General features: G+C 39.4%; 1 protein-coding gene across 3 annotated transcripts in view; it reads left to right on the forward strand.

Moving 5' to 3' along the window:
• UNC80 (unc-80 homolog, NALCN channel complex subunit) overlaps nucleotides 1-24,717 on the forward strand; it is a 208,117-nt gene that overhangs the window by 139,240 nt on the left and 44,160 nt on the right. For all 3 annotated transcript variants that reach the window (XM_068967658.1, XM_068967657.1, XM_068967659.1), the window contains 12 exons: nucleotides 1,219-1,362; nucleotides 4,698-4,798; nucleotides 5,802-5,888; nucleotides 8,914-9,097; nucleotides 10,890-10,984; nucleotides 12,889-12,978; nucleotides 13,707-13,808; nucleotides 16,401-16,581; nucleotides 17,697-17,965; nucleotides 19,727-19,861; nucleotides 22,498-22,636; nucleotides 23,821-23,917. In XM_068967658.1, coding sequence (XP_068823759.1) covers nucleotides 1,219-1,362; nucleotides 4,698-4,798; nucleotides 5,802-5,888; nucleotides 8,914-9,097; nucleotides 10,890-10,984; nucleotides 12,889-12,978; nucleotides 13,707-13,808; nucleotides 16,401-16,581; nucleotides 17,697-17,965; nucleotides 19,727-19,861; nucleotides 22,498-22,636; nucleotides 23,821-23,917 — 1,624 coding nt within the window. The remainder of the gene's footprint in view (nucleotides 1-1,218; nucleotides 1,363-4,697; nucleotides 4,799-5,801; nucleotides 5,889-8,913; nucleotides 9,098-10,889; nucleotides 10,985-12,888; nucleotides 12,979-13,706; nucleotides 13,809-16,400; nucleotides 16,582-17,696; nucleotides 17,966-19,726; nucleotides 19,862-22,497; nucleotides 22,637-23,820; nucleotides 23,918-24,717) is intronic.

The following is a 24,717-nucleotide window of genomic DNA, read 5'->3' on the forward strand; positions in this document are numbered from 1 at the left end:
TCCAGAGGAGAAACATGATGCTCTTTAGGTCCAAGAATTTATAAGCTATGCCTCTCTAATGAGGAGGAACTGTCTGGGACTCACTGCTTCATGATTACACAGATTTCATCACTGATTTATGGAGTCATCAAAAAGTTACACAGAAACCAGTTGTTCTCAACCCTTTATTGCACAGCCTTGGAAAACTTCAAAAATAATCAGTGCTAACTAATCACAACTTACAGGACCGGGGCCCAAAGATACCTGTATTTTTTATAGCACCTTTACTGAGATATAATTTACATACCATAAAATTCACCCTTTTGAAGTATGTAGTGCAATTGATTGATAGTATATTTGTAGAGTTTGCAACTGTCCCTGCTACTTAATTTCAGAATATTTTCATTATCCCCAAACAGGGGTACCTTATAGCCATTAGTAGTCACTCATCCCCCAGTTCTTCCAACCCCAAGAAGAAGTAGTCTACTTTCTATTTCTATGGATTTGCCTAATCAGCACATTTTATAGGAATGGAACCATACGGTACATGGCCTTTTATGACTAGATTCTTTCACTCAGCATAATATTTTTAAGGTTGAGCTATTTGTCACATGTACCAGTTCTTCATTCCTTCTTATCACCAAATAATATTCCATTGTATGGATACAACACATTTTGCTGATCACTTCATCAGTTACTAGACATTTATATTGTTTTCATCTCAGTTATCATGAATTATGATGCTATGAGAAGTTATGTGTAACTTTTGTGAGGAATACTGTCAAGCTACTTCAAAAGTTTCTGTGTCATTTTATATTCTTACCAAAAAGTATGAAGGCTTCAGTTGTTCCACACTCTTGAAAAGACACAGTAATCTTGCAAATGAAGAATAAAGTTGGAAAACTCACATTTCCTAATTTCAAAACTTACTACAAAGCTGCAGTAATCAAGATTGTGTGGTATTGACTTGAGGATTGATATACAGATCAATGGCATAGGTTGGGACCAGAAGTAAGCCATTACATGTATGTCAATTTCATGTTTAAAAAGGATACCATGAAACTTCAGTGGGGAAAGAACAGTCTTTTCAACAAATGATGCTGTGACAACTAGATGTCTACACACACCAAAAAAATGTTCTATAGGTAGGCCTTGAACTGAGAAATGTTGTTGCGTTAGAATGTTCTGAGAATGCACCGAGTACTGAGAAAAGCTTCCCGATTATGTCTCCCTCTTCAGATGAGGAACACACCACTGAACACACGCCCAACCACCATGTGCCTCAGCCACCACAGGCTGTGTTCCCAGCATGTATCTGTGCAGCCGTGCTCCCCATTGTCCATCTGATGGAGGACGGTGAGGTGCGAGAAGATGGAGTGGCAGGTATGGCTTTGACTAGTAAAACCATCTAATAAATACTTGAGGTATTCATCTGACAAAGGACAGTTGGGTGCTCTTGAAGACATGAACCATTGGCCACACATGGAGTTCTTTTATGCATATGTTATAATTACAGATTTGCTATATACTGAACTAACACTATCGCTTCCTCCACTTTCTCTTCTCGTAAACTTTATGACCAAGAAATTGCATTTAAAATATGTAGTTTGGTCCAGGAGTGTTGTTTATGCCCAGAGAACAGAGCAATGCTTATTTGACCACATAGGAACCAAATAGTGATTTTTAGCCACCTTAGAAATCTTAGTTATTGGCTTGAAATCATTAATACCATCTTTCTCAATTGATTGCCTTTTCAGAGGTAGTATCTATAGAGAATAGCTACAGAATGAAATAATAAACGAGGGGTAAAGATGAGTTACATTTGTGACAGATAACAGATTAATATTATTTTTTTAAAAACCTTCATAATTTAATAATGACTTTTTTAAACCCCAGTAGAGAAATGGAAAAAGAATATAAACACAGAATCCAATGGCCAATAACATCTGTAAATAACACTGTTGTTTAAAACAACAATGAAATCTTACTTTTAATATAAAAAATTACAAGGATTATTTTAAATGAAAATATGCATAGTTGGTAAATATTCAGAGAAAAGAGCATTATCACACCTTACTGATGGCAGTAAGAATCTAATGCAAGCATCTTGAAACAGTGTCACAGTGTGCATCATAAAAGACTTTAAAGTGTGAACACCCTTTGACACAGATTTTGATCTCTAGCAATTTCCTAAGGCAGTATTGAGGGGTGAATAAAAGTTTATATAGAATACTGAACATTGAATATATTAGAAAGAACAAATATTTGAAAATAATTTTAATATCTGACAATAGGATATTAGTTCATTGTGGTATTTCTAAATGATAGCATTCTTTGCACATTAGAAATAATATTCTAGAAAAATATTAATACAAAAAGTGTTCAATTTATTGCTAATTAAAAATGTGAGTGCCTAAGAGTATTTTCTATACCATATTATTTAAAGATACATATAAATATATAGTTCATGTGTATGAAAAAACATACTCTGAACTGTTTATAGTTGTTTTGAAGAGGAGCATGAAAAAGCTGGCTTAAAACTCAACATTCAGAAAACTAAGATTATGGCACCTGGTCCCACCACTTCATGGCAAATAGATGGGGAAACAATGGAAACAGTGACAGATTTTATTTTCTTGGGCTCCAAAATCATGGCTGATGGTGATTGCAGCCATGAAATTAAAAGACCCTTGCTCCTTGCAAGGGAAGCTATGACAAACCTAGAGCAGAGACATTACTTTGCCAATAAGAGTCCATTTAGTCAAAGCTATGGTTTTTCCAGTAGTCATGTATGGATGTTGAGAATTGGATCTTAAGGAAGGCCGAGTGCTAAAGAATTGATGTTTTTGAACTGTAGTGTTGGATAAGACTCTTGAGAGTCCCTTGGACTGCAAGGAGATCAAACAACTCAATCCTAAAGGAAATCAGTCCTGAATATTCACTGGAAGGACTGATGCTGAAGCTCCAATACTTTGGCCACCTGATTCAAAGAGTCGACTAATTAGAAAAGACCCTGATGCTGGGAAAGATTGAAGGCAGGAGGAGAAGGGGGTGACAGAGGATGAGATGTTGGATGGTATCACTGACTCAATGGACTTGAGTTTGAGCAAGCTGTGAGAGATGGTGAAGGAAGGGAAGCCTGGTGTGCTGTAGTCCATGGGGTTGCAAAGAGTTGACACGACTGAGCGACTAAACAACAACAAGACATGTCTTATTCTCCTTCTTGTCTTTTTCTGTATTTTCCATGTTTTAAGCATTAAATGCCTTCCTTATCAATCAGAATAAAATAGTGTTATAGTTTTGCAACCAATTTCAACCTAACAAAAACCTGCATTTATTTTAATTATTTATGAAGCTACATGAGAGCTAAAGCTTATTTTGCATATCTCTTGTTAATATTATTTATAAAGCTCAGTTTTAATTGGATGGTTAGCTTCTGAAGCAAAAAAGATGGTATAATTTATTTAAAATATAGCCTGAAAAATAAAGTCATGCTAAATTTTGTATTCCGAGTTTAGAAAATTGAACTAAACTATTTAAACTGAAGATCACCTATTTCTTCTCCACTACTCACTTTTACCCACCTGCTTTCTTAGCCTGGGCACTTCCAGGCAGGCTTAGCCGACGACCTTCCCCAGAGAAGTAGCACTTTTTCTCTCACATTAGGAATAATTATTTATTCCTAAGCCATCCTCATTAGAAGTGGGAACCTTAACTATTACTGGCTCAACTATGTCATCTCTCTGAAGGAGTTATTATTGAAAGCATTTATGTGAACAATAGAAGGTCAGGTCTAATTCACATTTATTCTAAACAAAAATGTATTTTCTAAACCCCAAAATATTACATTGGAAGTTTCTCCATACAGCAAACAATGAAATAGGACTTTAATAAATACTTACCACTGTTAACAGTAGGATGATTTCCAAAACAAAGATTCATAAATGTGTTCTTGTTTATTAAAGTATAGTTGACTTATAACATTGTGCTAGTTTTAGATATGCAACATATACATTTGATGTATGTATATATTGGAAAACGAATACCACAGTAAGTTTACTCAACATTCATCCCCACATGTAGTTACAATGTTTTTTTATGATGAGAACTTTTAATATCTATTCTCTTAATAGCTTTCAAATATACAGTATAGTACCATTAAATATAATCATCATGCTGTACATTTCTAGGATTTATTTATCTTAGAACTGAAAGTTTATAATCTTTGACCACCTTCACTCAGCCCCAGTGCCCACCCCCCACCTCTGGTAACCAGTCTGTTCTCTGTATCTGTGACTTTGGGTTTTTCTTACATTCCACATGTAATTGAGATCACACATTTGTCTTTCTCTGTCTGACGTCTTTCACTTTGCATAACACCCTCAAAGTCCATCCATAATGTTGTTAAGTGGGAGAATTTCCTTCTTTTTAGCTTGAATGATATTCCATTGTTTATCACAAATACATTTTTTAGAGAAGCAATGCTAGTATTTAAAGACCATCCTATACACTTTTGTCACCTTTTCTTTATGGGCTGAAGTGTTCCGAGACAACAACAAAAAGAACAATGCTTACCTTCAGTAGAAAAAGGGTTCATAGAACTCTGTGAGGCAAAAATTTTAGAGAAACCAATTAAAGCTTAGAAATTACTTGAACACTATATCTAACAGATTTATGTCCATTTAAAATGAATGTTCAATTTATTTTCTTTTCTAAAGTGAGTGCTGTGGCCCAGCAAGTCTTATGGAATTGTCTAATTGAAGATCCGTCAACAGTTCTTCGACATTTTCTGGAAAAACTGACCATCAGCAATAGACAAGTAAAATCTTCTGTGTTTATAGTAGCTATGTGTGTGAACATGGTTACACAACAAGCAGTGAACTTTATTGTGATATTCAGGCAACATCGGTTGATACATAACCAAGAAGGACTTTGGATAATGATAATAATGAACAAATTAAACTTTGCTGTTTTCTTTTGAATTTCCCCATCAACTGATGTCTCCATATGTGTATGGTACACTGCTGGTAATGACCGTAAGATACTGAAAGATTCTCAGTCTTTTAAACAAAGATTAAATTCAGTTTAATGTTTTCAGTGTTGAGTACATTTACTGAATTCTGATTGGTTGGTAGTATGTGATAGAGGTAATATTATTAGTGTATGTTGAAACTCACCTTTAATCAAGAAATTTAATTTACCAGTTCACCCTATAGGGAGATTGTGCCAAAGAAAAGAAAAGTAGCTTTCTGAGCAATGACAAAATACACCAATAATTATAAATTATTGCTTCATTTCTATATTATTGTTCCATTTGCTGGACAATTAAGTTTAGCTTCTGAAAGGAAGGCTAATTATGAACATCTACCCAGGAAACAGAACTATGAAGTTTAATAAACCTAATTTGTTAATAGTTTCTTAAGATAGGCCCTCCTCACATTTTCATCACACTTGAAAGCTATAGTAAATAGAGTTGACTAAATATACAGCTTTCCTGTGATTTGCCTGTGACCTATAGAGTCAGTCTTAGTTTTTATTTTTAAAAAATGTCTGACTATTGCTGACACGACTGAAGCGACTTAGCAGCAGCAGCAGCAGACTATTGCTTAGTAACTTCATATGCTAGCTTCTAGGAGAAGGTGTTACAGTTGGCTTAAATAATTTAACAAGCATCACAAATAGTATATTAAAATGCTGAACATAAGAGAAATCAACATGTGGGCAAAAGTAAGAAAAATTCCCCCACCTTGCTTTTCAAAAAGTTAATATTATTTCCTACAATATGGCAGCTGAATGAGACATTGACTCTGTTGCTCTTTCAGGATGAGTTAATGTACATGCTGCGCAAACTGCTCCTGAATATCGGAGACTTTCCTGCTCAGACCTCTCACATCCTATTCAACTACTTGGTGAGTTTCACCTCCAGTAGGTTATAAATGTTCATTTCTAAGTAACAAGCAACAATGCGAGAAAAAGGTCTTAAGGGATTTTTTCAAATAAATTTTCATTAACTGTGTGCCTGAAGTCGCCTCATAGTCAGCTGAATTCACCACTGTTTATATGGGAAAACTCCCTCTGGCACAATCCCTGGCATGTGATGGGGACTCAATAAATGTCTGTTTCCTCCCGTTTCTCTTTAGCATTATACAACTTCCTCATGTCAGTCCTTAATTTTAGTTTTCTGTTGAAAAATGTATGTGTCATTTTTAGTCATTCTTTCTCTTTTCGTATCTCATTGTTTAAAATACATACATACACACACAGAGGAAAATGTTGCCCTAGATACAAAGTATTTGTGAGTGTATTTTTCCATAGCAACTATCTGTGTTTTACATTGTCCTCACAGCTCCTTCCTGAACCCTCCAGAATTTGCCAGTTTCTTCACATTCTCCTCTTAATACCCTAAATGAGTATGCAGTTTGGGGAATATTGGCTTGATGACTGTTCTTTTAAACTACACCTTAATCCAAGCAGACAGATGGCCAAATGAATTTCAGTGTTGGGAGAATGTTCTTTCTCCCTAACCATCACTGGTCTTCTGGGAGTTGGGAAATAGAAGAGTTATCCATATGCATCTGCAGCAGGATGATAAATTTAACTCAGTGCTACTACTCTGATGTGCAAACAAAAGTTGTAATTCCTTTCTTGTGTTTATGACTGAGGTGGTTTTCATTGTGAATGCCCACCTGCTGGTGGACAAGGGGAAAAATGTAAATAAGTGTCCAATTTTAAGTTCAGACTGATAGAAATATATAAATAGTACCTTTGGATAGTATTTGGTCTCTCTTGTCTAAAAATACTTAACCTCTAGGAATTCTCCTCCCTTCTAACTTCTTTCATCTCTAGATGTTATATGGAGTTGGGGAGAAAAAAGACCTTTGTTCAGAATTCTATCTCTGTCCAGTGTTTGCTCCAGCTCCTCCCCTTGTGAGACAGAGCTCTCTATCTGGCTGGTTGCTGGATGCCTGACTGGTGGAAGCTGAAGCCCGTGGCTTCTGTAACTTGCAAACCATGTCTACTCCCAACAGTGCTTGCTGGGAGACTCCCTCTCAGCTTCTGCTGGTGCTACCCACCCCTCTGGGTTCTGGTTGTCCCATATAGCTTTAGATTAGGAAGTCCTCTGACTAGAGTATCCTGCTCAGTGAACCAGCCTATGGCAGTTCTATCCAAAAATCTCCCCAGCCAAGCTTTCTGCTACTTCTTCTCCTATCTGCACTACTCAAAAATCCAAGGTAGATTAGCACAGCCAAAAATATCAGAGCTTCCTTCAGTTTAAGTATGTGCTCTGCCAAGTTTATGTTACAGCCAGATTGGTATCAAAAGACTCTGTGGTGAATTCTTGTCATAGACACAAACAAACACTAGAGGCAAAAGCCCCTTTGGGGTGCCTGCTCCTTCCCCAATTCACTGATGGGGGAAACACTTATTTGCTCCCTTCCATCCTTTCACCCTGGGACAAGAAAATGGACATTTCAGTTCCCTTCTGCCATATTCTCCTTTCAACTCCAAATAAGCCTTAACACTAGACATAAATCCTCCCAACTCTGTCATTGATAAGTTACTAGAGCAAAGGGCTGGGCACACATTGGCCACTTGGTGTATAACGTTGTTTTATATAAACTCCAGTCTTTCCCTGAATCCCAAGCACATGCATGCTTCAGGTGGACTAGGAAAAGGGGTTTTGTACTCAGAATGGCAGAACAGTGAAGGGTGGAGTCATGTTTTAAACCATTACCCTTATTGTACCTCTCTTTTTTCTAACAACTATTATGGATATGTGTAATAGGGAGTTGGGAAACATGATCTATATCTTCCAGACTTCATTAGGAACTTTTAAACCCACTGCCCAACTTGATTCAGTGATCTTCAGTCTGGGGGGGGGGGAGGTCTTAGTCCATCTAAGGATATGTGAAGACTTTTGAAGCAGTTTGCTGCCCAAATAGTTTTAAGGGAATAAATCTCCAAATCCTCATTTTGTAGATACGCACTAATACTTCTTGAGCATGTCTGCCATCTCAGTCATCACTGTACACCAGAAAGGCCCACTCTGACCCTCCCAGGTATCACCAGGCTGCACTGACAGATGTGTGAGACAGGGAAAGAATCTGATGTACCATATTAGATTTAAGGAAGCCTCATTTCTGATTGATTGAGGCCCTTTAAACCCACAAGACTTCCCACCTTTTCCTGTCTTCTATAGATTTGTACTAGGTATGAGGTTTGGCTATCATTAGGGTATTCAGCCTTCAGAGTCACCAAAGTGCACTGGGTTAGTGACACTGATTCTTTCAATGTAACTGGAAAGTTTTCTGGGTTTAGCAAAATTTTCCAGGAAAAAAAAATGTGTAAAATCGATGGGCAGTGGTTTTTACATTATTTCCTTCTGATTCTGTTGTGCATTATTGAATAAGGTAGCTGAAACTAATTTCATCAAATGTGCTGGAATGTGTGAAGTATGCATTGCAATTATAGTCAGTTCTCTTTTTTCAACATACAGAATGTTTAATATACTCTATTCATATTAACAATATAAATTTACGATGGGCATTTTAAAGGTTAACTTTAAAATATACAAAAGGGCACAGATTTTCAAAACTTAATCCAGAGGACACAAACAAAAACTTTTAAGTTCACTGACTTAGCCAAGCAGAGTGTTCTTAGGTCAGACCATTAGACATAATCCAAGCTGAAAATAGTGTTTGGACAAACGTCACATAGTGATTTTGGGTGGTCCAAGTACTGAGCCACCAAGTGACTTGAAAGCTGGAAAAAATGATCTTTTGCTTTTCTCTTAAGCAGTAGATATTTTGATAATGCAAAAATGTATGGCAACCTGCCCTGGCCAGTTTTCCAGTTACACCTTCTCCTGCTTGCTGCCACTGAAGATGCTAGAGTCATTGTGGCTTTGTGACCTCTTCCTGTCCTGCGTTGCAGGTGGGATTAATCATGTACTTTGTGCGGACCCCCTGTGAGTGGGGGATGGACGCCATTTCGGCCACCCTGACTTTCCTGTGGGAGGTGGTCGGTTATGTGGAAGGCCTGTTCTTCAAGGATCTGAAGCAGACAATGAAGAAGGAGCAGTGTGAGGTGAAGCTCCTGGTGACTGCTTCAATGCCAGGTACTGCCTTCAGATGACATAACTTTTCTATGAGTATGAATGCCCCTTTTAGAGACCAAGTGTCTCTTTCATTCATGAGAAAACTTGCCAACCCTGGGACTGAGTGCCTCAAAGAATTTTTGTTGAATGCAATCTGAAGAAACACAATAGACCCTTTAAAAGTCAGCAATTGCCAGATGAAAAGGGGGACATCAGAACTGAGATCTGCGTGAGTCAGTCCTTGAAGGGCTGCCAAGGTGAAAGATGTGTTTAAGTCTATCGCAGAGGGCCAGCTGGACTGAGAGCCTTTTTGAATGGATTTTTGGCACTGCAAGGAGAATAATATTGTTTGCGTGGCATGGACCCCAGGCTTCTGTGAACTCACTGAGACAGGGCTTTATGAAAAACTGCAAAGGGGAAAGGCAGGAAGGAGAATTACAAAAGAACATGCATTATGATGTAAAATCTAGATACAGTTCCTCTTCACTTTGGATAGCTTGTCTTTCTTGGAGATAAAATAAATGTTGCCAAGCCTTTATTCTTGTGCAATGACTAAGAAAATGTGAGATGATACAGGTATTGATATAAAGAGAAAGACAGAATTATATATAAATAAGAACACAGTTTTTATTTAACATGGGCAGCAAAGAGCCCTGTGTTAAAATCAGAGCACTGCCTCTAATTGTGTGATTAATTTTAGCTATGACAAGGTACATAATTTTTAAAGCTTTCTTTACGGGTAAATTGGGGATCTAATTCATACTTCACAGTTGTGAGGGATGAATGAGTTTAGGTTTGTAAAATACTTGCTGTCATGTCTGACATATGGTCAGTATTCAGTAAATGGTAATTGTGTATTTATGTGTCTATAGATTATTCAGCAAAGTGTTCATTTTTATTAAAGAAACTCATATTGTCAGGCATATACTTCAAATCAGCTCATTGAAAATCAGGGGCTATCATAATGTTCACAAAGATTTATAATTAAGGAATGAAGTAGAAATATTGTCTCACCAGCCAAGTAAAATACAGAAAAAGTAAATTTAAACTACATTTCATGGGACTTCCCTGGTGGTCCAGAGGTTGGGACTTCACCTTCCATTACAGGAGGTGAGGGTTTGATCTCTGGCCAGAGAACCAAGATCCCACATGCCTCGCAGCCAGAAACCTGAAACGTAAAACTCAAGCAGTGTTGTAACAAATTCAACAAAGACTTTAAAAATGGTCCACATCAAAAAGTCTTTAAAAAAATAAATAATAAACTATGTTTTAGGTACTTGTTTAGCTTTTGCTAGTCTCTCTGTTTGTATTTTCTCAGCCATTATTTAAAATTTAGGAATATATTATTTGTTGCAGTGTTTAAAGCTTGAATTCTGACTCTTTCAGTAAATAAATGTCTTTGACTAAGTTACTTATACATTCTTATTTATAAAAATAAGTTCTCTGTTTCTTCATTTGTAACATGAAAATAATAACACTTGTGTCATAGGGTTCTTGTGAGATTTAAATATGATTATACACATAATACCATTTATAAGTATTGGGAACTCCATAAATAGTAGCTATCTTTATTAAATAATAAGGAAACATATTTAAAGCATATATTGACTATAAAAAAAGGAATACAGATAGTGGAACGCACAGCTCACATTAAACCCTCACTAGCAGAATCCTCAACTCACATTAAACCCTCACTAATAGTCATGATAATAACAAGAAAAACATCAGCTTAATAATATTTCAATATTTCATGCTTTGTATTCAAACTTCTTTATAGTAGAAGTCAGTTTATTATGATTTTTACCTTCTGTAGGTACCAAAACCTTGGTCGTTCATGGACAGAATGAGTGTGACATCCCAACCCAGTTGCCAGTCCATGAAGACACTCAGTTTGAAGCCCTGTTAAAGGTAGGGATGACTTTCAACAGAAGTGATTTTTCTTAATGCACAATGGCTATGGCCACTTCACTGATCATCCAGTTTAGAATTAAATGGCATTTTTCTACCTTCAAATAAATATGTGCATTTATTTACATCTTCTAGAATCTGCCCCACTTTTGCATGCTTCTATTTTCTTGCATATTTTCTCCACTTTCACTGACATTTTAGCTCTGCACTGAAGTAGCCAAAGGCTCCCTCTCAGCTACAAAGCTCATAACACTTGTCTTCAGATGCCGAGAATCCTACTTTAGAGCATCCCACTATCGCTTGTGGTTGTTCTGGAGTTGCCCTGTGTTTGTACACCAAGACCACTGGGACAGACTCTGGGGATCAGGTGACCCATGCAGAGACACTTATTTTGGCACTGAGCTGACTGATACACAGTCTTGACTTGCCACTGACAGAAATGATTAGAGAGGCACAAGATATATATATATACCTTAGAATACATTAGGTGAATCAAGAAAGTATTTTTAATGGTTATGGCAATTGTGTACCTCAAGGGAAATGCAATCCATAGCTACTCATGCCTGGAAGGTTTTAAAGGAAAAGTAATAAGTATACTAGTACAGTGATTCCTCTTTTATCTGAAGTCCTAACTGTTGGCCCCAGACATAAGTAGAAAAGACCTCTGAGAAAACCAGCTTGCCAAACCTATGTATCTGATTTCAGTAGAAAAGATTGTTAGGTCTCCTCCAAGTCTCACCCATTCATCCCCAGAGAATCTCTCAGGCCCAGGGAAGCAAACTTCAACATCCAATTTTCCTAGGCAGTGAGTTCAAACCCAGGCTCCACCACAACGAGTGTCCCCTAAATAAATCAAATGGCAGGCTCTCTCTAGTCTCAGTTTCTTTTTCAACAGTGCTCGATATTAGTGCAGGTTATACAAGTTTTCTCCCTGGGATGGGAAGATCCCCTGGAGGAGGGCATGACAAGTATTCCAGTATTCTTGCCTGGAGAATCCCATGGACAGAGGAGCCTGGTGAGCTACAGTCCATAGGGTTGCGAAGAGTCAGACACAACTGAAGAAACTTAGCATACCTACACACACGCGCGCGCGCACACACACACACACACACACACACACATGCAAGTTCTCTACATGGGAAGCCTTGAATGTAGAATATAATAAATAAGTGCTCAATCATTGTAGTTCATAATACTCTTAATGCTGCTACTAAACGTGCTTTCTTTCCAATACTGAGGCCAGTAGATGCCACTGTATCTCCACAGTTCATCACTCAAGGCTGTACTATAATTGTACCTCGTTTAGCACCATGAGAACAGAGCAGATAGTATGTATGTTAGTAGCTCAGTCATGTCCAACTCTTTGTGACCCCATGGACTTTAGCCCGCCAGGCTCCTCTGTCCATGGGATTCTCCAGGCAAGAATACAGGTGTTGGTTGCCAGTTTCTTCTCCAAAATTAAGGTATAGTTGATGTATAATATTATATAAACTTCAGGTGTACAGCCTAGTGATTCACAATTTTTAAAGGTCATATTCCATTTATAATTATTGTAAAATACATTCTGTGTTGCACACTATGTCCTTGTGGCTTATTTATTATATATTAATAAATATAGCATGTACCTCTTAACCCCTACCTCTGTCTTGCAAGATCATACACAGTCTTTATGCTATCATTTTTTAGATGGCTATGTGCCTGTATATATTCATATATATCTGTGTATAATATATATATGCATATATGCACACATATAATATATACAATGTAAGATATAAATACACATATATATTCCTTATAAGAAATTACCTTGTTTTTATGGCATTTTTGTCTTTCATCTTACTGTTTGACTCATAATATGATCTCAGTAAATGTTTTTTTAAGATTTGTTGTTGTTATTCTAGGAGTGTCTGGAATTTTTTAATATCCCAGAATCGCAGGCAACACATTATTTTCTCATGGATAAACGATGGAACCTTATCCATTACAATAAGGTAAGCCTGTGCAGTGATGACGCTCATGGAGAGTTGTGTCAAAAGCCTGTTATGCCTTTCCTGAGGGCAGCTTTCCTCAGGGGTGTGTCACTGTTTAACGGTGGGGAGTATGGCTCTTGGATCACACTGTTTTACTGTCAACATAGGTTTGGACTGGCCACTTGACCTTCATACCCTTCAGTTTGCTTGCCTGTAAAGTGAAGGTGATGATGGTGTCTACTTTAGGGTTGTTGTAATAATTGAAGAAGATAAGTCAACTAAGGTATTTTGTCACTCATGATTATTACATCTAAGTGAAAGTTAAGTTCCCATATTGTAAGGACATATATCTATTTGGAATGTTAACATTGTTCTTGTTCCACTATATTAAGCATGATCATGGAAACCTGATCTAATGAGCAAAAGGAAGCCTCAAGACCACTGACAGCGCTTTACAGTGATTTTCTTCCTCTTCTAGAATGTGCTTTAGTAAATTGCCTCTGGCTCCCTTGCTCCTGACGGGGCACTTGGGATTGGGAAAGTGTATTTGGCTTGGGGAGTTTGAAGCTTTCCTGAGGAGGGGGTTTACTCCCAGGATTTTGTAGAATTTGGCCCGGGGGTGAAATAGTAAGAATGTAAACCATTAGAATACATAACTTATGTTTGTCTGCCCTTTGGGGAATGAGAAAATGAGAATCAGAGTGTAGTCGTTTGAACTCTGTTTTTGTCTTTGTGTAACCCCACCACAGACCTACGTTCGGGATATTTACCCTTTCAGGAGATCCGTGTCTCCACAGCTGAACCTTGTACACATGCATCCAGAGAAAGGACAGGAGCTCATTCAGAAACAGGTGCCTGACCACCACAGTTTTATGCTATTATTGTGTCCTGTTACCAGGGTAGACGATCTGTAAATGGTTGTTGGCCCTGAGATCCTGTGATTCTGTTAATGATCTCTAGAGAGAGAAAGATGGGTTCTTGATCAATGGACAGTTCCCCCCAAATCGTGTATTTTTTAAGTTTTGCAAATTGGATCATAATGTAAAGGTATTAAGTACTTACTTGGAGTAGTACTTTGATGAATCATTGGGGTATAAATAATAGAAGTTTTCTGTTTTATTTACCTACTAGTTTCTAAGTATGGATTTTCATTCCAGATTGGAAATACATATAATGTAGGACGGAGGAGCCTGGTAGGCTGCAGTCCATGGGGTCGCTGAGAGTTGGACACAACTCAGTGACTTCACTTTCACTTTTCACTTTCATGCATTGGAGAAGGAAATGGCAACCCACTCCAGTGTTCTTGCCTGGAGAATCCCAGGGATGGCAGAGCCTGGTGGGCTTCCGTCTATGGGGTCGCACAGAGTCGGATACAACTGAAGCAACTTAGCAGCAGCAGCAGCAGCTATAAGAAGGTTGTCTCAGAAATTTCTGCTAGCTGGAAAAAAATAAAAGGGATCAATGGATAATGCATGCCTGCATGCTAGGTTGCTTCAGTCATGTCTGACTCTTTGCAATCCCATGGAGTAGCCTGCCTGGCTCCTCTGTCCATGGGATTCTCTAGGCAAGAATACTGCAGTGGGTTGCCATGCCCTCCTCTCAATGGATGGTAGCATACCTGAAAAAGGCACTGAACCAAAGTTCAGAGATCTGGACTCAGTCCTAGCTCTGCCTCTGACCAGTGATTTGGTATGTTGCTAACTTCTCTTAAACTAGGAGGAGATAAAATCAACCTGCTGTACTTAGATTGAAGACCAGAATAACATTCACACATCTCATCACAAATTAGACTGAACTTAAGAAAATTCACTGTTTTGCATGTGAAATATAGCTGTAGCCCACAGTTCTGAGGATGCAATTTTAATGTGGTCTATGTGTTACATTCATTTATTTTTAATAAAATGTCAAAACAAAGGGCTTCCCTCATAGCTCAGTTGGTAAAGAATCTGCCTGCAATGCAGGAGACCTGGGTTCGATTCCTGGATTGGGAAGATCCTGTGGGGAAGGAAATGGTAACCCACTCCAGTATTCTCGCCTGTAGAATCCCATGGACAGAGGAGCCTGGCAGGCTACAATCCATGGGATCCCAAGAGTTGGACATGACTTAGCGACTAAACCACCACCACCACATGTTAAATTCATTTATTTATAACAAAATGTCAAAACAAAAAGTTTTTATCTTCTCAATTTTTCTGCACACAGCAAGAATGCCAATTTGGCATCAAAGTATTCAATGATATCTTCATGAGATGGCATAGAATTCAACCAGTTAAGTAATTTAAAACATAGTTAATATTAACTACCTAAATTACATTGAAAAGAAAGAAAATAGTGAATGTGTTACAAAGTATGAGGTGTTGGGAGAAAAGAACTTAAATATTTAATTTCTAAAGCAATCCCCCCCCCAAATTATACCAGCCTCTGATTTTGGCAGCAAAATAATGAGAGCCATAATCAATAATAGCTCTTCATGAGCAAGGTTTTTAAAAAATAATGTTTAAGAACATGTTTTAAAAGAAGAGCATAGGGACTTCCCTGGCTGTTCCATGGTTAACACTTCACCGTCCAGTGCAGGGGGTGCGGGTCTGATCCACAGTTGGGGAGCTAAAATCCCACATGCCTCACAGCCAAAACAAGCCACATAAAACAGAAGCAATACTGTAACACATTCAATAAGACTTTAAAAATGGTCCCCATGCACAGAAAAACATCTTTAGTAAAAAGAGCATAAAGCAAGACTCTTACTCTATGTAAACTCCAGCTGGTGATCTTAAGACTTCGAAGTTCCTTAGGGAGATAATAACATGCAGACTGTGGTTCTGGCTCCGGTCAAGCTGCTGATCATCTTCCTAATCACACCCGCCTGCCCTCTGACCAGGAACAGAAAAGGCACTTGGAAAAGGAACATGAGCCCCACACTCATGCCATCTAAGCTCAGGGCTAAAGGGCCACCAATCTAGGCCCCATTAGCTTTTGTCCCAAAAGAGGTTTTTCCTGGATCCCTTTTCAGTCTTTAAGAGGCAAACCCAGAACTGACAGGAAACAGCTTAAGGCCTCATTGGAAATGAGGGAAGCAAGTGGAATTGACTGGCTCCTGTTGGAGAAGGCTTTCCATCTTATGACAGCCACACAAATGGGCTCTATTTAATATTGGGCTGTTCTTGACAATACTTGCCTTGTGCTCCTTCTCCAGCCTGGCATGAGAAACACTTCCTTCTGTAGAGCAGACAGATGCAGGAAGTGTGAGTCAATTAACTATTGTTTGCTCTTTCTGCATGGTAAAGAAAGGAAAATTATTTCTCCTTCCTTTCACTTCCCCCACCCCTTAATTTTTACTTAGCCCAGTTTGCCAGTAGAGATTTTACTTTAAATTCTTCAGTTGTGGTGATTTGGGGGTTGCCCAATTCTGCTTTTCATCTGCTCCTGCCCTTGCCTGCTGCTAGGTGTTCACTCGGAAGCTGGAGGAAGTGGGGCGGGTTTTGTTTCTCATCTCCCTCACCCAGAAGATCCCCACAGCCCACAAGCAGTCCCACGTCTCCATGCTCCAGGAAGACCTCCTCCGACTGCCCTCATTCCCTCGAAGTGCTATTGATGCAGAGTTTTCACTCTTCAGCGATCCTCAAGGTATCAAGAAAGAAGCCTTTCCTCTCTTGAGCATCTTCTCATGGCCTAGTTTTGTCCTCAGCCAGAGATCATCTCCATCTTAATCAGTAGACAGGTCTCTGAATCAGTGGCTCTCAGTCTTGAATGGGCGTCAGAATCACCTGGAGGACTGGAGGACTTGATAAGACACAGATGGCTGCATCCCGCCCTCCAGTCCCCAGCTTCTGACTCAGTAGCTCTGGAATGGGGCCTGGGAACTTGTATTTCTAACAAGTTCCAAGGCAAGATTGATGCTGCCATTTCAAGAACCAAACTCTGAGACCACTGCTCTGAGCTAATCGTAAGCAACGGAAGAAAGTAGTAGGATGTTGTTAGGGAGTACTTGACTAAGTGAAGGACAAGTATTTCTGTGAAGTTCAAGAGGAGGCAAAATGAATCTACAGTGAGAGAAATCAGAGCAGTAGGTGCCTATTGGCGGGGGTGGGGTGGGCAGGGGGTGGGGAGAATGGATTTCCCAGAAAGGGATTTGAAGGAATTTTCTCAGATGATAAAAATGGTTCATATATTGATTGGAATGTTGGTTACAAGTGGGTATTTCTGTCAAAATTCATTGAACTCTACATTTAATGATCTGTGTGTTTTACTCTATGTAAATTACCTGAATTGAGAGAGAAAAATGGAGAGAGAAAGGGAGAGTGAGATGGAGAAATAGGTAAAGATCCATTCTGAAACCACATTCAGTTATTCATTTGGGACAATTTACTTAAATCAGCAGCTTTGCGTCTTCATCCAGATGCTCGGAGTGATGGTACACGAGCTCTAGTCCAACCAGAAGTTAAAAGACCAAGAACTAGTTCCAGCCCTTCCATTTTCTTTCTGAAATAATTTTTTCCTCAAAGCAACACGCCAGACTTGCCAGCCCTGTCTTGCCCACTAAGTTGAATCAAAGGGGTGACCGAAAAGTCCTGGGAAGACTCGAAAGTGTTCCTGAAATGCAGGCAACACTGTGCATGCCGGCAGTAGGTCCTCACATCCCCGAGTTGGACACAGCAGGGCCCTAGGGCTGGACTGCCCTCCACACTGACATGGGGGTTGGCGTGGGGCTAAACCTGCCTCTGTGTCTTCATGTCTCACAGCTGGAAAGGAACTCTTTGGCCTTGACACTCTTCAGAAAAGCTTGTGGATCCAGCTCCTGGAGGAGATGTTCCTGGGCATGCCTAGTGAGTTCCCCTGGGGAGATGAAATCATGCTTTTCCTCAACGTTTTTAATGGGGCTCTGATCCTGCACCCAGAAGACAGTGCCCTGCTCAGGCAGTATGCAGCCACCGTCATCAACAGTGCTGTGCACTTCAATCACCTCTTCTCCCTCAGTGGCTACCAGTGGATTCTGCCCACCATGCTGCAGGTACATAGGCCTCCTCCCCTGCCCATCTACAAGGTCAACAAGATCTCTGCTGAGACTTTAGCTGATTGAATTATCTGTTTTCGTGACCTCAGAAGGCACCAAATGAAACCCCCACAAAGATTTACCAAAGGTCACAGTATTCCATTCTGTCCCGAGATTTCCCAGATCTGAGCCACGGTTCCCTGTTTCTTCTGGGCCAGTGGTTCTCAAAGTGTAATCTCTGGACCAGCAGCATCAGCATCATTTGGGAATTTATTCAAAACGCACATTCTTGGGCCCCATCCTAGACCTACTTCTTCAGAAACTCTGGAGTCACAGCCCAGGAATCTGTGTTTTTACAAAACCTCTGGCTGGTTCTGATGCCCTCAGAAGTTTGAGAACCATTATTCAAATGTGAGGCAAGTGTTCAATTGCTGTTTCTCCCAAGAGGTTTTTCAACCTCTCTCTGAAAAGAGATTTTCAAAATTGCCATTAAATTTGGTATAATGAGGTGGTTGGAGGAGATGAGTGTAGCAGGAACAGTTTTCACTTAATCATGCTTTCACTTAATTAATGTGTATGTGGCCACATTGAGGAGTACTGAATAAAGTTCAGAAAGGGCCTGGGGGCTCATCCTAGTTCTCTATTTTTATGGAAATTTTAATAAATCAAGGAAGAAGTAATATATGCTTATGTAAAGTGGAGTTTGCTCAATCTACAGGGGCAAGAAATTGACTTTTAATATCATCAGGGCTCTCTGTCCTTTTTTTAAATAGTTGGAATTTTATCTATTATCTATTATTATAGCTTATTAAATAATTATCAAAAATAATAAATGTTCATTATAAAATTCAAAAGAAGAAAATTTAGATAAGAAAATGAAGATCATCTATAATCTTCCTTCCTAGATAATCATTGTTTGCACATCTTGAAAATCCTGGTGCTCTCTCTCCTACTTTTTTTAAAATAGAAGTTGGATCATACCATATGTTCAAGTTTTTGCCTACCTTTTTTTTAATGTGACACTAAGAATGTTGTGGGCATTTTCCCTGTAGCTACATTTAGCACTATATAGCATCTTTTAACGGAGAAGGCAATGGCAACCCACTCCAGTACTCTTGCCTGGAAAATCCCATGGGTGGAGGAGCCTGGTAGGCTGCAGTCCATGGGGTCGCTCAGAGTGGGACACGACTGAGTGACTTCACTTTCACGTCTCATTTTCATGCATTGGAGAAGGAAATGGCAACCCACTCCAGTGTTCTTGCCTGGAGAATCCCAGGGATGGGGGAGCCCAGTGGACTGCCGTCTATGGGGTCGCACAGAGTCAGATACAACTGAAGCGACTTAGCAGCAGCAGCAGCAGCAACAGCAGCATCTTTTAAAAGATAGTTGCATAGTACTCTATTGAATGCATATAAATAATTCACTTAATCCCAATTTATGAATAATTTGGGTTGTTTCAAATTTTCTACTATTTTAATGCCTTAATGTGTTGCAGCAGGCATTCCTGTATATATATCTTTGTATATTTGTTTAATTGTTTTCTTATGACAAATTACTAGTCATAAGCTTCCTGGGGAAATAGTATATCTTATTTTTTGCATTTTTAATGTATATTTCTAGATTTCCTTGAAAAAGGTATATACCACTTTACACTCCCCTCTTTCATTTTATGAAATTAGTCATTTCCCTCCATGCTTCCCATGGCTATGAGCTTGTGAAGCAAACACAACTCTAGTAAGCTGTTAAGGCCTTTTCTGAATATGTGGTATTTTCCCACAGGTGTACTCTGACTATGAAAGCAATCCTCAGTTGCGTCAAGCCATTGAATTTGCCTGCCACCAGTTCTACATTCTACACCGTAAGCCCTTCGTGCTCCAGCTGTTTGCAAGTGTGGCTCCTCTCCTGGAGTTTCCTGTGAGTAAACTCCGTGGAAATAAATAAAGGACCAACCCAATGAGAAAAACCAAGTTTGTTGATTCAGAACTCACTATAGCGGTGGATTCCTGGGCCCTTTATTACAGGTTGTGGGTCAGAGTTCTGTTTTTATGCATGGCCTGGTCATTGCCCATTTCTGTTATCAGGCTCTCAGCTCTCTTCTTCAACCTATGGAATGCGAATGCCCTAAATCATTTCTCTTTCCATAAGAAATTTGTCTTTCTTCAGCATTTCTCTTCAAGCCTCATTTCAGCCCCTAGGATGTAAATAGACCAATTCTCTAGTTTTTTTAATTAATAAAAGAATGGAAAATAGAAAATGATAAAAGGAAAAGATTCTCAAACTTATGGTTTCCTGGGGGGAAGGGATGGTTATGGAGTTTAGGATGGATGTGTACACATTGCTGCATTAAAAATGGATAACCAACAAGATCCTACTGTATAGCACAAGGAACTCTGCTCAATGTTCTGAGGCAGCCTGGATGGGAGGGAAGCTTGGGAGGAGAATGGATATGTGAATACATATGGATGAGTCCCTTGTGCTATCCACCTAAAACTATCACAGCATTGCTAATCAGCTATACTCCAATAAAAAAGTTCTTAAAAAAAGGAAGAGTGCCTGATTCTCATTTCTATCACTGCTCAACACTTACCCTGTTTTATTTTTGTTTTTATGCAGAGTATTTATACTGTATCACATATAATACATGTATTTGTTTCACTAATATGTATCTCTGCCACACCCCACTGTAGAATTTGAGCTCCATTAAAGTGAGATCTTGATCTGATTTTTGTTTGCCTTTGCTTGATTTTAGTTGTTGTTTTGTTTGTATGGTTTTTTGCTTTTGTTTCTGTTTTGCTATAACCTCAGTGCACAGAATGATGCCTGACATACAGTGGGAATTTAATGAGGATTTGTTGTTTTTTAATGAATGGATTAAAGCCATTTTACAGAGATGGCAAGTATCTACTCTGGAGATATTTCAATAGATTATCAAATAAGAACCACGAAATTCCCAGGGTTTTCAAAATAAGCTTCTGTTTCTCAAACATCATTATGGAAATTTGGGGGAAAATGCTGAGTCCTACTATCAAAGACCAGAGGAAACACTGGCATAAACTGTTCTGGCAGGACTGGAAAAGGTCAGTTTTCATTCCAATCCCAAAGAAAGGCAATGCCAAAGAATGCTCAAACTACCGCACAATTGCACTCATCTCACACGATAGTAAAGTAATGCTCAAAATTCTCCAAGCCAGGCTTCAGCAATACGTGAACCGTGAACTTCCTGATATTCAAGCTGGTTTTAGAAAAGACAAAGGAACCAGAGATCAAATTGCCAACATTGGCTGGATCATGGAAAAAGCAAGAGAGTTCCAGAAAAACACCTATTTCTGCTTTATTGACTATGCCAAAGCCTTTGACTGTGTGGATCACAATCAACTGTGGAAAATGGGAATACCAGACCACCTGACCTGCCGCTTGAGAAACCTATATGCAGGTCAGGAAGCAACAGTTAGAACTGGACATGGAACAACAGACTGGTTCCAAATAGGAAAAGGAGTACGTCAAGGCTGTATATTGTCACCCTGCTTATTTAACTTCTATGCAGAGTACATCATGAGAAATGCTGGTCTGGAAGAAGCACAAGCTGGAATCAAGATTGCTGGGAGAAATATCAATCACCTCAGATATGCAGATGACACCACCCTGATGGCAGAAAGTGAAGAGGAACTAAAGAGCCTCTTGATGAAAGTGAAAGAAGAGAGTGAAAAAGTTGGCTTAAAGCTCAACATTCAGACAACTAAGATCATGGCATCTGGTCCCATCACTTCATGGGAAATAGATGGGGAAACAGTGGAAACAGTGTCAGACTTTATTTTTTTGGACTCCAAAATCACTGCAGATGGTGATTGCAGCCATGAAATTAAAAGACGCTTACTCTTTGGAAGGAAAGTTATGACCAACCTAGATAGCATAGTCAAAAGCAGAGACATTACTTTGCCAACAAAGGTCTGTCTAGTCAAGGCTGTGGTTTTTCCAGTGGTCATGTATGGATGTGAGAGTTGGACTGTGAAGAAAGCTGAGCACCGAAGAATTGATGCTTTTGAACTGTGGTGCTGGAGAAGACTCTTGAGAGTCCCTTGGACTGCACGGAGATCCAACCAGTCCATTTGGAAGGAGATCAGTCCTGGGATTTCTTTGGAAGGAATGATGCTGAAGCTGAAATTCCAGTACTTTGGCCACCTCATGCGGAGAGTTGACTCATTGGAAAAGACTGTGATGCTGGGAGGGATTGGGGGCAGGAGGAGAAGGGGACGACCGAGGATGAGATGGCTGGATGGCATCACTGACTCGATGGACATGAGTTTGAGTGAACTCGGGGAATTGGTGATGGACAGGGAGGCCTGGCGTGCTGCGATTCATGGGGTCGCAAAGAGTGGCACATGACTGAGCGACTGAACTGAACTGAGGAATTTCCATATTGTCTTCCATAGTGGCTGCACCTGCTTACATTCCCACTGATAATATATAAGAGTTCCCTTTTCTCCACACCCTCTCCAGCATTTGTTATTTGTAGACTTTTCAGTGATGGCCCATGACTTTTCTTTACACAGGATGCTGCCAATACTGGATCCAGCAAAGGTGTGTCAGCTCAGTGCCTGTTTGACTTGCTGCAGTCCCTGGAGGGAGAGACCACTGACATCCTGGACATCTTAGAGCTGGTCAAAGCTGAGAAGCCTCTTAAGTCTTTGGGTAAAAGGAAAATTTGCCTTGACATTCTTTTTCTCTTTGTAGTATTTTTGTGACTTTATACTGAATATTTTGAACTAAATGGAAACAGCAACATAAGTGGGGCTTAGTATAAGTTAAATGAATATATTTACCTATCCCCTGTTTCTTAAATTTCTTATAATTCCTAAAGTGTTAAGGATTCTCTACCAGGAAAACTTGGAGAAATACCAACAACCTCAGATATGCAGATGGCATATGGCAGAAAATTAAGAACTAAAGAACCCTCTTGATGAAGTTGAAAGAGAATAGTGCAAAAGCTGGCTTGAAACTCAGCATTAAGAAAACCTAAGAACATGGCATCTAGTCCCATCACTTCATGGCAAATAGAAGGGGAAAAAGTGAAAACAGTAACACATTTTATCTTCTTGGGCTCCAGAATCACTGCAGACGGTGACTGCAGCCATGAAATTAAAAGACGCATGCTCCTTGGAAGGAAAGCTATGACAAACCTAGACAGTGTATTAAAAAGCACAGACATTACTTTGCCAGCAAAGGTCCATATAGTCAAAGCTATAATTTTTCCAGTAGTTATGTATGAATGTGAGAGTTGGACCATAAAGAAGGCTGAGCACCAAAGAATTGATGCTTTTGGACTGTGGTGTTGGAGAAGACTCTTGAGAGCCCCTTGGACTGCAAGGAGATCCAAACCAGTCCATTCAAAAGGAAATCAGTCCTGAATATTCATTGGAAGGACTGATGCTGAAGCTGAAACTCCAATACTTTGGCCACCTGATGTGAAGAACTGACTGATTTGAAAAGACCCTGATGCTGGGAAATACTGAGGGCAGGAGGAGAAGGGGGATGACAGAGGATGAAATAGTTGAATGACATCACCAACTCGATGGACATGAGTTTGAGCAAACTCGCGGAGTTGGTGATGGACAGGGAAGACTGCTGTTCTATTAGATGAGAGTTTTTTAACTACAAAAAATAACACTTTTATTTGTCATATGATTATTCAAAAATAGAATAAAATTTTTACTCCCGTAAGATGAGGAAACTGAGTGTTCACAGTTTAGGAATAAAGTTTAATAAAGAAATAACTACAAAATATCACTAGAAAGAAAATGTTAGGAGTGATAAGCTCCTCTTTATCCCTGACAGAATCCACTCTGATTGTGTGCCTTGACCTTCTGTCCCTTTAGACTTCTGCTATGGAAACGAAGACCTGACTTTCTCTATAAGTGAAGCCATTAAGCTCTGTGTTACGGTGGTGGCATATGCCCCTGAATCATTCAGAAGGTAACTGCATGCTTTAATCTGTGCCTTGTAATAAGTGAATATGGCAAGGGAAATAAAGCTGAGTGAATACAAAAGTTATGTTTGTTAATATTAGCTTGTAACATTCTGACAAGTCCATTTGCAAAACTAAATGTAGGAAACTTGTCATAGCAGAGGTTATGAAAAAGACAGTAAATCTTCATCAATTTGAAATTCCCTAATTTAGAATTTATGCAGCAGCTAAGATGTTTAGGAAATATTATCCTCACGTGTAATTGAACTTTGATTTGCTATTAATTTCTCAATAGACATTTACTCTATTTAAGAAAACTCCTGAGGCAATGGCACCCCACTCCAGTCTCTTGCCTGGAAAATCCCATGGACAGAGGAGCCTGGAAGGCTGCAGTCCATGGGGTCGCTGAGGGTCGGACACGACTGAGCGACTTCACTTTCACTTTTCACTTTCCTGCATTGAAGAAGGAAATGGCAACCCACTCCAGTGTTCTTGTCTGGAGAATCCCAGGGACGGGGGAGCCTGGTGGGCTGCCATCTGTGGGGTTGCACAGAGTCAGACATGACTGAAGCGACTTAGCAGCAGCAGCAGCCTTTCAGGGAAAAATAAGAACTTCTGTCACACAAAGAGCAGGAAGACAAATCATGCCTATCATTTCCAAAGAGCAGGGAGCCCAGAGGCCTCACATGGAGAGTGTTATTCCGATTCTAGGATGTTGCCTCTGATTTATATATATATATTTGTGTGTATAAATGATATGTGAAGTGAAAATCAGTCTCATATCTCTATTAAAATAGGTCTTCTAAAG

The sequence above is a fragment of the Capricornis sumatraensis genome, chromosome 3, assembly GCF_032405125.1.
Source record: "Capricornis sumatraensis isolate serow.1 chromosome 3, serow.2, whole genome shotgun sequence".
Taxonomy (NCBI): domain Eukaryota; kingdom Metazoa; phylum Chordata; class Mammalia; order Artiodactyla; family Bovidae; genus Capricornis; species Capricornis sumatraensis.